This window comes from Bactrocera tryoni, chromosome 1 (assembly GCF_016617805.1).
Source record: "Bactrocera tryoni isolate S06 chromosome 1, CSIRO_BtryS06_freeze2, whole genome shotgun sequence".
Classification (NCBI taxonomy): domain Eukaryota; kingdom Metazoa; phylum Arthropoda; class Insecta; order Diptera; family Tephritidae; genus Bactrocera; species Bactrocera tryoni.
The window spans coordinates 89,517,606-89,533,509 of NC_052499.1; the positions used below are offsets into that span (position 1 = coordinate 89,517,606).

Here is a 15,904-nt window from a genome sequence, read left to right on the forward strand (position 1 = left end):
GCACATATTTTTCAAAAATAATAATTGTTCTATGCAGCATATTTTCAAAGACATCGGAATTCTATAAATAATAAACTTTTTTTTAATGTTTGCTCCCAGAACTTCGAGTATTGCAACAATAAATCGAGACCAAAAGTGGCCGGTTAGTGGCCAGTGTCTTAAAAATTTAATATACTGATTGAGGACTGCAAGTTGCGGAATCACGTTCCGATGTTATTATGAACTGGATGAAAGTGTTCGTTCATGAGGAACAAGTATCACCGCACTTACAAACAATTTAACGTTTTCTTCAAACAAATTATTTAGATTTATCCTTATGTACACTGACATTATATTTATACCCTTGCAACATGTTGATATAGAGATAATGGTTTTGTTCACCAAACGGTTTGCTTTAGGTGATACAGTATGCCAGTACGTACAATGAGACGAGTTGCCTGTTCGTGCAGGTTGTAATTTGAGTAAATATTAAGATATCTAGAAGAAAGTAGATAGGCGTATTCAGATCACGACCAAGTGTACGAAACGCCATAACTAAACCGGAAATAAAGATATAAAATTCCAACGGAGCAGGTTTGATGTATTATTATCTTCCTAACCATTCAAGCTATATCACCCAGATTTGCACAGAATTCAAATCAAATAATAAATGCGTCAGAAAAATTAAACTTTACGTCCATCCATTCATTTTTACCTTAAGGTGAAATCACACATCTCCGGTTCTACTTCACCTTCAACCTAGTTCGGTCTGTAATATAGGAATGTAAAGATAATGTTGCAATCTTGACATTCCTATATTACAGTGCGAATGCGCGAAAACAGACTACAACCACGCCTCCTATCCATGCAACACTATTTTAAATTCTATCTATCCTTCACTGTTCAGTAAACAAATTAAGCACCAATTAATATATCGGGATAAAACTTTGCATAAGTAGTGCCCTTAAGGTATTTAATCGTATGCTCAAAAATTGTCTAAATTGGCCTATAACTTTTCAAGGACCCATACATCAAATATGCGGATCCCAGTGTATTTTGTATAAATATAGTATAAATGAAATTGGAGAGAATCCTTTTCTGATAATAGTATATCTATATGCCAAAAAGGCGTTCAATCAGGTCCATACTTACTTTGCCACCACATATCTAATAGAAAGATTTTCGAGCTGCCGGCGGACTTTACACCACATACATATTTTGGCCAATATGTTATATGAGTTGTCTTAATAAAATTGAGTGAGCGTGAGGATAAGTTTTCTTAAAAGTTAAAATATTTTATCAATGGTTTAGCGCTTAAATAGAATGGAGTTGGTCTAGACCTTGGTCTAAACCTCATAGCCCCAATAATAATTTCGTCGAATAATATACACCTGAAGGTATTTCCTTGTAAGTTGCAAGAGTATATAGCAAAATATTAGATTACACCCGAACTTAGCCCTTCCCTACTTGTTAAATATATTTTTATTACTAAAACTACATTCAACAAACACACACCTAAAACATAAAATTGAAAAGCTAATCACAATTTCACATTTATTTTTACGCTCATTAAATAAATCATTGATGAGCAAATCTAGCAAACCGCCTTTCGATTAACTGATAAATTGCCACTTATGCAACAGTATTTTTCATCATTGATTAAGACATAACACTTGCTTACTGCTTGGTTGTTGTTATATATCTGCGATAACTTCAACGTTCACGAACGCTTTCTCAGTCCATAATTGTATCTTATGTTGCTGTATTTTAGCGTCTACCTATATTATTAATTTGTTAAGAAAAGAAAAATCATCGGCGTTGACTTTCACAAATTTTATGTCTAAGGCAAAGGAAAAGGAAGCGAGCGCGTTGGTTAGGTTAGTAAGTATATTTGCTATATGTATGTTTGTATGGACTCACAAGCTCGATGGATTTAAAAATGCTTTACTGTAAACAACGAAATTGTTTGAAGAGAAAATTTTCTTCTCCGACATAAGAAATTAAAACAGATCTATTGGTCGTATCTAATATCTTTAATAAATAATTTTTTTATTAAAAAATAGTTTTGATTTAAGATTAAGTGACGTTAGTTGATTCTTTGGTTGCGCATGCGCCACCTGCAGTCTAAATGGCCGCCCACTGAAGTAATAATTTCCGCGATCCATGAGATAGAGTTTACTGTCGGCGCCTGTAAAGTCTAGCGGTCTATTTGCCACTATGTCAATTTCCTTTTTATTCGAAATTTTGTAGTTTGTGCTCCCATTATCTACTGGCCTATACCAGTTATTTTTGGTCTTCTGGTTCGTTGCGGTATGCTGATCTACGTTGGTGGTTACTTTTCCTGCATTCGAAGAACTCGTTTGAGCTGCGCCATTTAAAGGTTTCATTCCACTTGACGGCTCCTTTACTATAGGTTTAATTTTCATGGGCTGGTAATCGAAGCCCACTCCCGGAATAAAGCGGTATGGCATTGGAGGTATTGGTATGTAATAGATTTTAGAATCCTTTTTTGTTTTTTTCACCTTGGAACCATTGCCGTATTTGCGAAGGCTTAGTGGTTTCGACGATACAATCATTTCTTTGTAAATATTTGCCAACGACGGGCTGTGAAATAGTACTTTGGAGGCCATCGCTGAGGTGGGCTTTGAGAGCCTATCTGAATTGATTTTATACCCACCGGCGAGGGTGCTTGGCAGTGTGAAGAGCAGAGCATAGATTATGGCGGGCATCGCGATGATGACAGCATAGCGATTATTTGGTGTAACTTGTTGATGCGTGGATAGCATGCTGAAATTAATAAAAATATGTAAGGATGTTTATCATGTCATATACTTGTGGCATCACATGTGTTACACGGGAGATCAAGGCAATTTTGAGGGTTAATTTCACTAAATAAAGTATGATTATTTGGCAAAAAAGATACTTTATTCGCGTTGGTTAAGAGATAAGCTGATATTATGAACGAGAAAAGTACTTAGAAATCATTTCGGTATATGTGGAACATTTGAAGAATAGAATATAAAGAAATAATGAATTTTATGCAGTTTTAATGTATAGAACCATAGCTTTAAAGCAAGGGAATTTTAAGTGCAATTGAAATATAATGTTTGGCATAAAATTGTGGTAAACGTGGCTATGGAAAATGTACAAAAATATATATGTTTTCTAATCCGATATTTTTAGCCGATTTCATTCTCCCTGTCCTTTGTAGAGTATATCTCATTTGAATTTAAAACTAGAAGTGTATGTACTTGTATGTATGTCTTTACAATAAAACTTATTCAAAGCTTGAGTTATATAAGCTCGCACCAAAACTATTTACTACCGGCTTTTACTTTTTGATCCTTCTTATTTAGCCATATTTGATTAATTTTTGGAGATTCAATTGAACGACGTGATTTTGGAAAGCTTTGAATTCTCCTAAACTCAGAATAACTGTTAGCTCTGCCGCATTTATAGCTCCACAGTCTCTTATATTATTTATGAGCTGCATTCCGAACAGCATTTTTGACACGATCAACTTAAAATATGTGGAAATAATAATAAAATATCCAATTTATCAAAAGGTATTTTTTCCATTGGCAATATAGTTGCTGCGAATTAGGTTTTTGCAATTGTTATTTATTTAATTTATCCGATGAGCTTACAAATGCAGATCGCCAGAGCCTGAGCAATTCTTCTTACTTTTATCATCTTATTTTATAATCTGCAGAGATTAGATCATTAATTCAGAGTAAAAGACGTTTACGAAAAAAGTGACAAATCAGTAGAAATCCAATTGACAAAGCTACTCTCAATAAAGCCACAAAAGAGCTAAAAGAAAAATTAAACAAATTCAAAAATAAATCGATTTCTGATTATATTCAGAGTTTAAATTATAGAAATAATGAAGATCATAAGATTTGGAATGCTACAAAATATCTAAAAAGACCTAAAAACAGAAATGTACCTATCAAAGACGGTAATAACGTTTGGTGTAGATCAGACAAAAGCAAAGCAAATGGGTACAGTAAATACCTTGAAGCAACGTTCACTGCTTTTGGTTGTAGTGGTAGCAACAATGATGCTGCAATATTAAAATTTCTTGATATACCCTGTCAACTATCCCTACCAATGAAACATATTACGCCCGCCGAAATACGTTCTGAAACCGACAAACTGAACAATAAGAAATATCCAGGATATGACAAAATTGATGCCAGAGTAGCTAAGTGCTTACCTAAAAAGGAATTATGTTTCTTACACTTATCTATAATTTAATATTAAGGCTGAACCAATTCCCTACTCAGTGGAAGTGTGCAGAAATTGTGAAGGTGCTCAAACCAGGTAAAGGCGAGAACGAAACACTTCATATAGATCAATCAGTTTGTTGTCTTTATTCTCCAAAATATTTGAAAAAATATTTTTGCGTAGAGTATTGCCACTACTAAAGGAGAATAAGGTGATACCTGAACATCAATTTGGGTTTCGCCGTTGTCACGGTACACCCGAACAATGTCACCGTGTAGTTAACTACATTACTGACACTTTGGAACGTAAGGAATACTGTTCAGCAGCATTTTTGGATATTCTGCAAGCATTTGATAAAGTTTGTCATCATGGTGTACTATGTAAATTAAAAAACATATTCTCTTCTCAGGCATATCTAATTCTTAAGTCTTATTTAACTGGTAGATAATTTTATGTAAAAATAAATGACGAAACGTCTGACATAAGATTTATAAATGCTGGAGTACCACAGGGTAGTGTGCTTGGTCCTGTACTTTACACCATTTTTACCTCTGACATACCCGAAACTGAAAATGTATTAATTGCTACATATGCTGACGACACTGCTCTATTGTCGTCAAGCCAGTCTCCTGTTGAAGCAACTAATTTGGTGCAAGAAGAATTGAATAAGATACAATCTTGGTTAGATTGCTGGAGAATGAAATTAACGTGCATAAATCAGTGCATGTTTTATTTACATTAAGACGAAGTGATAGCCCTTCCTTGCTTCTAAATGGCAATGCTATACCTAAAAGTGATAGCGTTAAATACCTCGGCATGCACTTGGACAAACGGTTAACATGGAAACAGCACATACAAGCTAAAAATAAGCAATTAAAAATAAAAACCAAACAACTGTTTTGGCTACTCGGATATAAATCGCCGTTACAACTTGAAAATAAATTGCTATTATATAAAGCCATACTAAAACCTAGCACTAGCACTGCTAGGAATTCAAAAATTGAAATTTTACAAAGATTTCAGTCAAAAACCCTAAGACTAATTACAAACGTTCCTTGGCTTATAACAAATAAAGCCATTCATACAGATCTTAATATGCCTTTTGTTAAAGCTAAGATTAAAAGATTTAGTACAGCATATTTACACATAATCAGTTATCATGACAATCCTTTGGCAATCATGTTATTAGATGACAGCAATGAAATTACTAGACTCAAAAGACAACATATTCTAGATCTCCCATTTAGGGACATATGTATATTACTACGGTATTAAATATTTGTATTAAGTTTGTTAATATAACCTCTAGACATAAGAACATTTGATATTGAAAAAAAAAAATCTTATATTTCATTTAACGACATACATGCATATGTACATCGATCCCAGATCTAGTTGGCTATAAAACCTTGTTGTTATTAGTTGTGCCGGGGTATAATAAAAAGTAACATATATGGACATATATTTATACATTTCGCCTGTCAGAGTACAATGCTGAATGATCACTCAAAGCAATTAACCGAATTTGGTAACGATGATGAAGTGTCAACCAAAGTGTAATCGCCGAAAGAGTGCAGACCGTCGGCAGCAGAGTTGCTGATCTTTCGTTGATTCGACCTGACCCGTAGCCCACAAATGGTGGAATAGAGTAGACAAGGGTTTGAGCACACACATGCATACAAATATATAATAATCAAATGAAATGACTAATGATTTGCAAAAAACACAGAAAAACTTTCAATTATTTACATGTGCTCACGTGTAAATACCCTCATTATACATATACATACATATGTAAGTTCATGAATGGGTGTATACGTTTCGTTTGTGAACTTACGAGTTTATTATATGGAAATAATAGAAAACCAATGTCTTAAGTACTTCGGGTGATTACAATAATTGCGTTGTGAGAATTAAATGTTAATTGTCCGCAAATTTGGAAGAAATTCACGAGAAAAGAAAATGAAAGAGATTTTATAATTTCTTTCAAATACTTTTGCACTAAATCTCATGATTACATAATTACACGTTTAAAGAAGTAATAGATTTTGAATGAGTTTAATTTGTCTAATTAATGCGCGCGTTGAGGCGTAGCGACAGTTCGTCACGCAGAAATCACCACCAACCGTCATTTCTTCTGCCCAGAGGCTAATCACTCGGCTAACAGTCAACGCTCGAACATCTTCTCATGTATTTGCTCAAAGCAAAATAACAGTAATGTCAGCTTGCATGCTCCCCACCCATTTAATGGCTAAAGAAACTGTCGGAGTTTCTCACTCGGATCCCCAGTGATCTAAGGCCATCAGTATTGGTATCAGTGTAGGTATCGAATTTCATCGCTTACGGCTGTACTCATATTTTGTGATTAATGAACAGCACCTGAACGATTGATCACAAGCTGCTTTATTTGGCTACCATATTCGCTGCTAAAATTACATTTGCATATACCTACATACTATATGTGAGTACTTATGCGTATTTGTTCTTTTATTTTTGGTGGTGGTTATAATATTAACCTGCTTTTTTAATTAAATCTTATTTTGGTTAAAAAAAGCAATCGTTATGGTCACTTGTGTTTGCTGGTTCGGCCTTTTTGGACTATGGACCACACACCTGACTCTGTGTGGAGTCTTTACTTAAATTTTTATTCAAATTAAATCATTGGTAGATATACATATGTCCAATGTGTGCACATAGTCCACTTTGTCGCAATTCGTGCTCTGCTTTCACGTGCGTGTGTTTCAAATGATATTTACACGTGTGCATAAATGTTTTTGAGATTTGGTTGTATGCAATATTCTTCATCTAACTGTTGGTAGTTAAAACGCGGTCGAATACCCGACCTTATTTTAGAACCCATTGAGCTATGTGAACCAGGAAAATACTGAAATATTTTCAAAACACACCTAACTGTAAAAGATACATCTGTACTTAGAGTAAGCTGAAGAACACAAAAGACTTAAGAGACAAACTTGGATGTACAACCAATATATGTACATATTTTGAAAGCATTTTACAGCAACTTGTCAATTAGAGCCAGTTTCTATTTACTCAGTCCGCATTAATTTTTTTCAATATCATTACATAAAATTTTGCAATTAGTTAAAAATCGATTTCCTTAAAATCCACAAAAATATTGTTTTTTTGATCTATTTAATGAATGATTTTTTAATTTAGAAACTGTAGAACTCGTTATTTGCACTTCTCCGCGGTTGACCAGATCACACAAATTTTAAAATATTTTACTCGGCGACAGGCCAAAGTAAGCTCTAAACGTCTCGAGAAATCTTTTTCGAAATATTCACATCTTATAGATCATCCGTGAATAAATTTTGGTTATTTTCACTCACTTTTTGATTATTTTTGAATCGAACTCTTTTGGTACAATATCTAATGGGTAACTTTATTTATTTTATTTTTATTCTTGTAAATCCGTGTAGAGGAAACTCGTGATGATCGCGTCAATATCGATATGAGTGCAACTACCCGGGCTGATCAATTTAAATACTGTTTTTGTTTTGTATTTTTAATAGTTAAGCAATGTGAGGACACAAGACAGACAGCTTAAAACTCGAGAATGAACCGCAGTTTGCCTTCCGAAGAGTCTCAATAACGCAGATCGCTTAAGGTTAAATATTTGGTGCGAACGCCTCGAGTTGCGGCAAATAAATGAGATTTGCGTTGTAATTTGTTTTTCTTAAAAGTAGAAATTCATGGCAAACGCAAGAAGGCTTGCCTAGCCATGCCACAAGCGGCCGACATCTTCACACCGCACACGGATCAGCTGTAAACAGACAAGCAGTGGCAGGTGACGGTCGGTAGGAGACATTCGGCGTTCGGTCTGTGACGACAATAGTCGAACAGAGTATGAAAAACATTTCAAATATTTACTGGTGGTGTTGGAGGTGGCTTCGGCAATTCATGAACGCTTACATACATACTCATATGCGTACTTATGACCACGACACTCCGAAATAATGTAGTAGCAACGTCAGAGACATCAACAGTAGCAACAAAATGCCGAATGCCGTGCTTCAATTGTAGCCAGCGGCTGATATTTATACACGCGTACATACTGTTTAACTAGACGCATTAGGGCTAACGTCTTAGTGCTGAACATTTTTGGTGGTCAAAATTTTACTGAATATATTTTGGTTTGGCTGACGATGCATAATAGAATTTTCTGAGTACTGGACGCAATAAAAAATATTACCAGATTAAGCTTTCAATTATTATAAAAGGCTAGATAAATTAAAACCTTCAAGATCTGAAGATTACAAGTGCGATTAACATCCACAAAAGTCGGTAGTGGGAGTTACTAGAGTTATTTGCAGTTTGGTCCACACGGCTAGGGTGGCTACTCCAGGGTTGGTCGGGGATTGTAGTCGAGACAAACCTAAAATTTTCGGTAACATCTAAGTATGGTTATCATCTTATCATCTAATGTTGACAGTGCAATCGAATTCTATAACTTGAGCCACGTTCCCCAAACTCATAAGCAAACATGTGTAAATGTATTTTGGTATTTTATCCCTCATTTGTCGCCATCTGCACCGTTGCCACCCTCTCACGCTTTTTAATGCTATTCGTTTGCAAGGTTGAATTATGGCTGAATAAAACGGTTCCACTAAAAAAATATCGTTCAGACACTTGAGTTTCATGCTGCTTATTAAGGTAAGACAGTTAGAAAACTATTGGATGCGAGCAACAGAGTCATCTAAAGCCAAAACTCGAGCCTTACCCGATTTCACTGCACGACAAGAGCTGGAAGGAAGCAGCGGTCAACACTTCCTGTTACTCCTTCACATTCCTAAGAAGCAAAGAAGCACATACGTATGTACGAGTGCATATCCGAGTATTAATTTAAATATTGCGATCGCAGGCTCTGCAATAAATATTCATGACTCAGTTGGAATATCCGATCATCGGTTAATGGTCCACCAGTGGACATCTCGCATATGCGCTCATAAATACATGCGAGCGGAATGAAGTCTCAATTATTCTTATGTGTCATTCCACGTGTGCAGCGGAGCGCCAAGTCATCTTCTAAATATGTATGCACATATGCATCTCTGCAAACATACACTCATTGTGGATGTGGGGTGTGCGGCGTGTGCGGCGTGTCGTCGCCAACTTTGAGATGGCAAAACTGCAACTGCTAATGCCAGAAGTTGTCCTTAGTTTTTGTGTATATTGTGTGCACATATATTAGCTCACAAGTAGGCATTTCTCGATTAGAGTGTCTTTTACATTGGTGTTTCGACGCTTATGCGGTCTCCATTCGCTGTGAGCTGCGCCACTCGTGCTGACAGCTTTTGCGGCTTCAACTACTGAAGTTATCAGGCATCAGATTTCATGCTGCAACGCTTGGACTGCTGCATTAAAAGGTGGAAATCTGCACTTGATGAGTTCGTATTTTTATTTTTGTTTGCCATCTTCTCCTTTGCTTTGATGTAACAAGTGCAATTGCACATTTGTACAAACATGGAGCCTGGGATATTGTACGTAACTAGTTCAGTCCAGCGAATATTCAGCATTGAGTTTTGTTTGCAAATTGTATGGCAAGCTAGCGTTTACTAATTTCCGTTGTTCGTAAATGATCGTTTGTATATTTGTGACCTTAGCGACACTTCTAGGCATCCAAGGCGAATCAATTAAGGTGTTACGAGTATGACAATTCATCAGTACCCTGCCGTTATATTTGCATAATAAGATATATCTACAGTGTATATCTGTATACATAATATTAAGATCGACGAGGATGGTCAAGCTGTGAAACTCGCCGTTGATGCTGTATACTCAAGTTCGGAGAGATGGTACTTAAGATCCTGCTCGAATTTTGCTCCATTTACGTTTTGATATAGGTATGGAGAAATACGTAAAGTATTATTAGTAGGGGTACTTCTGAATTGTTCAATTATATATAAATTCTGTATTCATTCCAAATTGGCAATTAAAAATATCATATGTTGCATATACTTGTATTATCAGTGCTACACCTTTGACGTTATGATTGTCAGTGATTGAAGTGGCGTGGGAGGTAAGAAAAAATCGGTTAATTGCTTGAGATTGCCCACAAAGTAGTCCCTCATTAGTACGTACTGAACAGTGAGGAGTATACTTCAGTAAAACCAAGAAGTGATGAAGCAAATTTTTGGTTTCATTGAAATAGTCACATAACTAATTATCTCAATTCAAAGTGTCAAGAGCAGCCATTCTATTCCATTTTATTTCGCCTGGAATAAACCAAAAAGGTCCGCAAAATCCTTGAAATGATTTAACTGTGTCTTATTCGACCAAATGAGGCTAACTTAAAATAAGCGGCACTTCCTTCGCATTTTCCCATCTTTGTGTGCATATCTGAACGTAAGTGCACGATCCTAATGAACCGTAACGGATTGTGTCTAAGTGGAATGCCTTCAACATGATTTCAACATTTCCAAGCCGTTAAACCAGAATATTTGCACTGCACGTTAGTGATATAACCGTTACAATTCGCAAATCATTTGTTAATCTGCAGTGCGCAGACGCTCTTACCAGCAAGATTAAAGCATTCCTAATGATCGGCTCAGAAAGCCCATTGCTGCAGCGCAACTACATAATGTTAATAATAATTAAATTGATCAAAAACTTGTACGACGTTGTAGACTTTATTTTAAGCGAATTTGCAATTATACAAGAGAAGAATTAGAGAATGCAGCAGACGAACTACCTGCTGGACACCGGAGCTGCAACCGCGGCATTTGAATGGGGGTGTTTAAATTGGGATGGGCGATGTTTTCAACATGTGGATTTGTGGATGGCATTGTTCGATCAACCTTAGTTGTTGCAAGGACCCGAGAAGTTACATCAAGTTACCCGATTAGACAAATATCTAACGAAGCGGTTTCTTAAATCACTGGGATGCATCAATTAGTTAATTCAATTTCAAACCGAGTTGCCCTGATTGGAAACACCTTTATATAAATATACTAATTGAAATAAGAAAACATTTGGACGCGTGGCTTTGTGTGTGTGCATGCTTGTAGATAACCCACAGTTGCCGGTTTTCGGTTCACTCACGGCTGTAAGTCCATTGTTTTCGTTGCTGCTGGAGTTCGTGTCACTCTTGCAAACACCAATTTGCGTTATTAGGAGCAAATCTAAATAAGATAAGCATTTTCTGCTGTAATAATTGCGGATTCTCTGCTAATTGCCAGCAATTCAAAAGATGTGCCTTTGCACAAACATACACACATTCATACATACGAATTCACTATTTTATCGCTGTAAAACGAACAAAACAAAAGAGCAAACTAAGCTTGTGTTGGGTAAATGGGGCTTCAACTGATTAAGAATGCCGCCAAATAAGCTGCCGCATGATATTCTGCTGCATATAACGCAACTTACAACAGCGTGTGGCGAGAAGGTGATTTTGTGAATCCAACCACCGCGCAGACACTGCAGTTCAATCACCTCGTACGGCTTTTCAGGTGATATCTGCAATTAACAACAATAAATCATACAAATATGTACATACACATGTATCTAATATATAAAATTCTCGTGTCACGGTGTACGTTATTGAACTCCTCTGAAACCGCTCGACCGATTTTCGTGAATCTTAGCGTGCATATCGGCTGGGGTGGAGAATCGGACAACATCTATTTTTCATTCTCCTAAATGTTAAGGGAAATTGGAAAATTACCAAAAAGTAACATTTTTCCATACAAATTTTTTTTTTCAATTTTTGTTTGTTTTGTTTTTCAATATTTTTATTTGTCAAATATTTGAATCATTCAATTTCTGTCGCATGCTTTTTTTATTCCGGCTATATACATACATATATATAAGAAAGTTGTGTTAGTTACACCATTTATAACTCAAGAACGGCTGAATAGATTTAACTGAAAATTGGTGGGAAGGTGGCTTAGAACCAGGGTAAGGACATAGGATAAATTTTATCAATTTTTGTAAAAATTTAATTCAACTCATAAATACAAAGATTATATTTCAAATCATTATCCTTTCCTTGAATATATGCGTACAATTTTAAACAGATTCTTCCTCAAAACTAATACAATTGCTAAGTATTTGGAATAGTAGAAAAGAACTGCAACCAAATACGCAGTGAAATAGATTATAACTGGCTCAGTAATCCAGCCGATTTTTTCGTCTTTCCACGCCTGAAAACCGGTTCACCATGTGCAGTCCACTAGAATGACTGTCGGTTGAACTCCAGTGAGAAATGATGGAGCTATGTTTCTATTGTCACACACCGACGCAAAAATTCGGTTTTATTTCAAACACTTCTCAGAATCAGTTATTATTTATTTATTATATTTTGTTGGATTATGAACTTGCACAGACAGACAAATCAGGGCCAACAATTTTATGAAGTGATGGTGTCTCCAACAATTTCTACATTCTAAATCTCGCAGAGCTCTTACTATATAAGGGGTATACAAGATGGAAGGACCACATTTATTATTAGTATGTAGAGAGTTTTTACGTACATGGGCTATAAATTAAATTTAATAGCGTCATATCAATTCAAATGAAATGTGTAATCCAATTAGCACTATGATGCCAAAGGACACGACCATATATTCCAGTTTTACATAACGTCAGAGTATTCAGCGAATTTTATAAAGAAATTATTTTCGGTTGCTGATGTTGGTCCTCTCCTGCATTACAAAGGAGTATTTTAGAGAGTACTCCTAAAAGGTCCTGTGTTAAAGTGTTCACTAATACTTGCCCTCAATTATAAGTGAAATTGCCGGTGTTATGCAATTATTGATAAATCTTTTATCAGACAACCGACAACGGTACTCCATTTTATATGCGAGGTCTGACTCATGGGCTATCGTTTGTATACACTTTTACCAAAAAAACTGAAACATATTCGTACAAACAGATACCCACACAGGCAACGTTGTATGGATGTAGATACATCCATAGGTAGATATTTATTATTTTAATTGTATATGAGGATTGTACTTTATATTGAAATATGGTTTTGCTTTTTATCTTATTTTTCACATTCGCAATTTGTTGAAACGACATAATTGTGAAATCGAGTAAAAGAAGTCAAATAAAGGTATTCGGGTGCATAATCCGATATAATCAGCATGTCTGATTGCGAGACCCGATTGACTTATATGGTATGTAAATATGTCGTAGAAAGTGAAATTCCGTAAATAATGAGTGGAATGACAGTTATTACCGACAATTACGCAAATAAAGCTATGGTGTTATACATATGTACATTCACATTGGTTCAGCGTAGAAAAAGTATATCAATAAAGTAGGCGTTAAGTGGCAATCACTTTCTGTATAAACGAGAGCGAGAAAAGGAGTTTCTTTCAAGAAAAGTCTGATTTCTTTGAGTTTGACGAGTGCATCGGATTCAAAATGTCTATAACAGTTGTTAAATTATTTATGTCATTGAAAGCGCGGTGTGGTCAGCTTGATCAACCATTTAGTTCAAAAACATTTAGCCGATTTGTCACTACTGCTGATATGTCATTTCACGCATCATGTACATGTACATACATATGTATATACCGCCGAGAATTCCGAAAGTTTAGCTACAAAGTTAGCCTGTAGACACTTTGCACTGACCTTAACCAATAGCTTCCATCCCCGACATATGTAAATGATACGGTAAATACAGAGAACGATAGCGCACTCAACTAACCGGCAATACGTTTCTTTTCATTTTCAAAGTTCCAATCTAATTCAGCCGAAATAGTTTGCGTAACTACATTAAATGTTTTTTCTGTTGAAAGATTTCAATCAATTGACTAGCAAATGTCGAGAGGCAGCACATATCACACGATAAAGTGATGGCTATAAACTGGGAGCAATTCTGAGGAAAGAAATGTGAACTGCCGGCCATTAATCATGTTGCACAATACGCGTACTTACATATGTACATATGTGTACTTGTATGTATGTATATATTTACGAGCGTTTTGAAAGCTCGTAAACCTCTAAGCCGTTTGTGATTGCGCTAAAGGCTTGCAAGCATTCAACTTTAAGGTGAATAACTTTTAGTTTTCATGAGGTTTTACTTTCCTCTCTTTGGTACTTCATACGCTCTCCAATGTTTTTTTTTGTATTAACCTTGTAAATGAGTTAACGACCCAATGCATAGTGGCGTCTTCAGCGCATTGTCATTTAAATGCATCCGCATCCGCATACTGGCTATTCTACGAAAGGACATACATACATCTATATTCTATATAAAAGAAAGTCAAGTTAGTTGCACTATTTATAACTCAAGAACAGCTGAACCGATTTGGCTGAAAATTGATAGGTAGCTCAGCACCTGAAGATGTACACAGGATATATCTCTATATTAAAAGTCAATACAATTCAAAAATACAGGAATTAAAGCATATGTTCAAAATTCATTTTTCTGTACAGAACAATGCAATATTTACGGTAACGATGAAGTTTCAGTGGTGCCTTCTTACCACGGTCTGATGATTGCCGTCAGTCCGGCCATTCTTCGGTTTTCTTAAGCCAATGAGACTATCGAACGTACAACCCGGAAGAATGATGGTGAAGTGTTGAAACATTCCAATTTATCATAAATATGTGCGAACAATTGCAACTGATCCACCCTCAGAAATAATACAATTGCTAGATATTGGGAATGGTAGAATAGAACTGCAACGAAATACATGCATTATACTGCCAGATATCAAAAATGGATTAATTGAGAGTATATTCCTACAAGTAAAAATTAATTGGTTGGATCATAACTGGCTCAGCAATCAGCCTGTATTTGAAATCATATTTATACGTGAACTAAAAACTATAAATATTGTTGTTTAAAATTAAGAATGATCTACCCACTTTTATTATCTTAAAAGTTATCAACTAACAACTTTAAAAATTACTCAGCAATCATTTCTAGATTTGGAAGTCATTTTCAGATTTTAGCCCCGTGTATCATTACACCGGAAGTACGGCTTTAGTTTTTATTCACAAATATAATTTTTCTGCAATGAATTGTTTATTATATCCTAGCTACAGCAACGCGTGGACGCGGTCCTCTAAACGGTCCTAAACACGGACCTACACAAGAGCACATTATTATCAGAAAAGGTTCTCGCAGAAATTCAATAATACATCTCAGAACTTCAGTAATACATCTGACCGATACTTTTTTTTAGACGTAACATGCATATATATGTACATATATTAAATGCACTATTTGTGCAAATATATAGTACATATGTATATGGGGAGATGCAGAAGGACTTGTCCTCAGTAAGTTTGGTCGATTTAGTGGTTTGTGATATACTTGTACTATATGCACATTAAACTTATTCGGGAGCAGGACCAAATATTAGTGTTGTACCTTATTTTGTGGCTTAGTAATAGTATTTAAAGTGTTTTGTCTTATGCAGCAGTGGCAATGATCCACATCTGGCCATCAGAAATACATATATCATTCTAACCATTTATATACATACATATATAATAATAATAATATAATAAATAAATATATATGGCAGTATATACACATATATATCGTTTAGTTTTAGGTGTTATAAATAAACGTTAAGCGAATAAAACTATTATACTCTACAGCAACATGCTGCGATGGTATAAAATAAAATCTCAATACAATTTATTATTATTTATATACTTGCACATTTATGTATATTTACTTATATATATAAGCATAAACCTGTATAGT

At 35.4% G+C, this 15,904-nt stretch overlaps 1 protein-coding gene across 1 annotated transcript; it reads right to left on the reverse strand.

Moving 5' to 3' along the window:
- Positions 1–2,002: 2,002 nt before the first annotated feature.
- Positions 2,003–7,601, reverse strand: LOC120780722. Its single transcript, XM_040112985.1, has 2 exons — positions 7,560–7,601; positions 2,003–2,766 (listed from the first exon to the last, which is right to left on the reverse strand). The coding sequence occupies exon 2, from the start codon at positions 2,763–2,765 to the stop codon at positions 2,013–2,015; it is 753 nt and encodes a 250-aa protein (XP_039968919.1). The 5' UTR covers position 2,766; positions 7,560–7,601; the 3' UTR covers positions 2,003–2,012.
- Positions 7,602–15,904: the final 8,303 nt, after the last annotated feature.

Coding starts and splice junctions, on each gene's coding strand:
- LOC120780722 (XM_040112985.1), bottom strand. CDS start 2,765: ATGCTATCCACGCATCAACAAGTTACACCAAATAATCGCTATGCTGTC.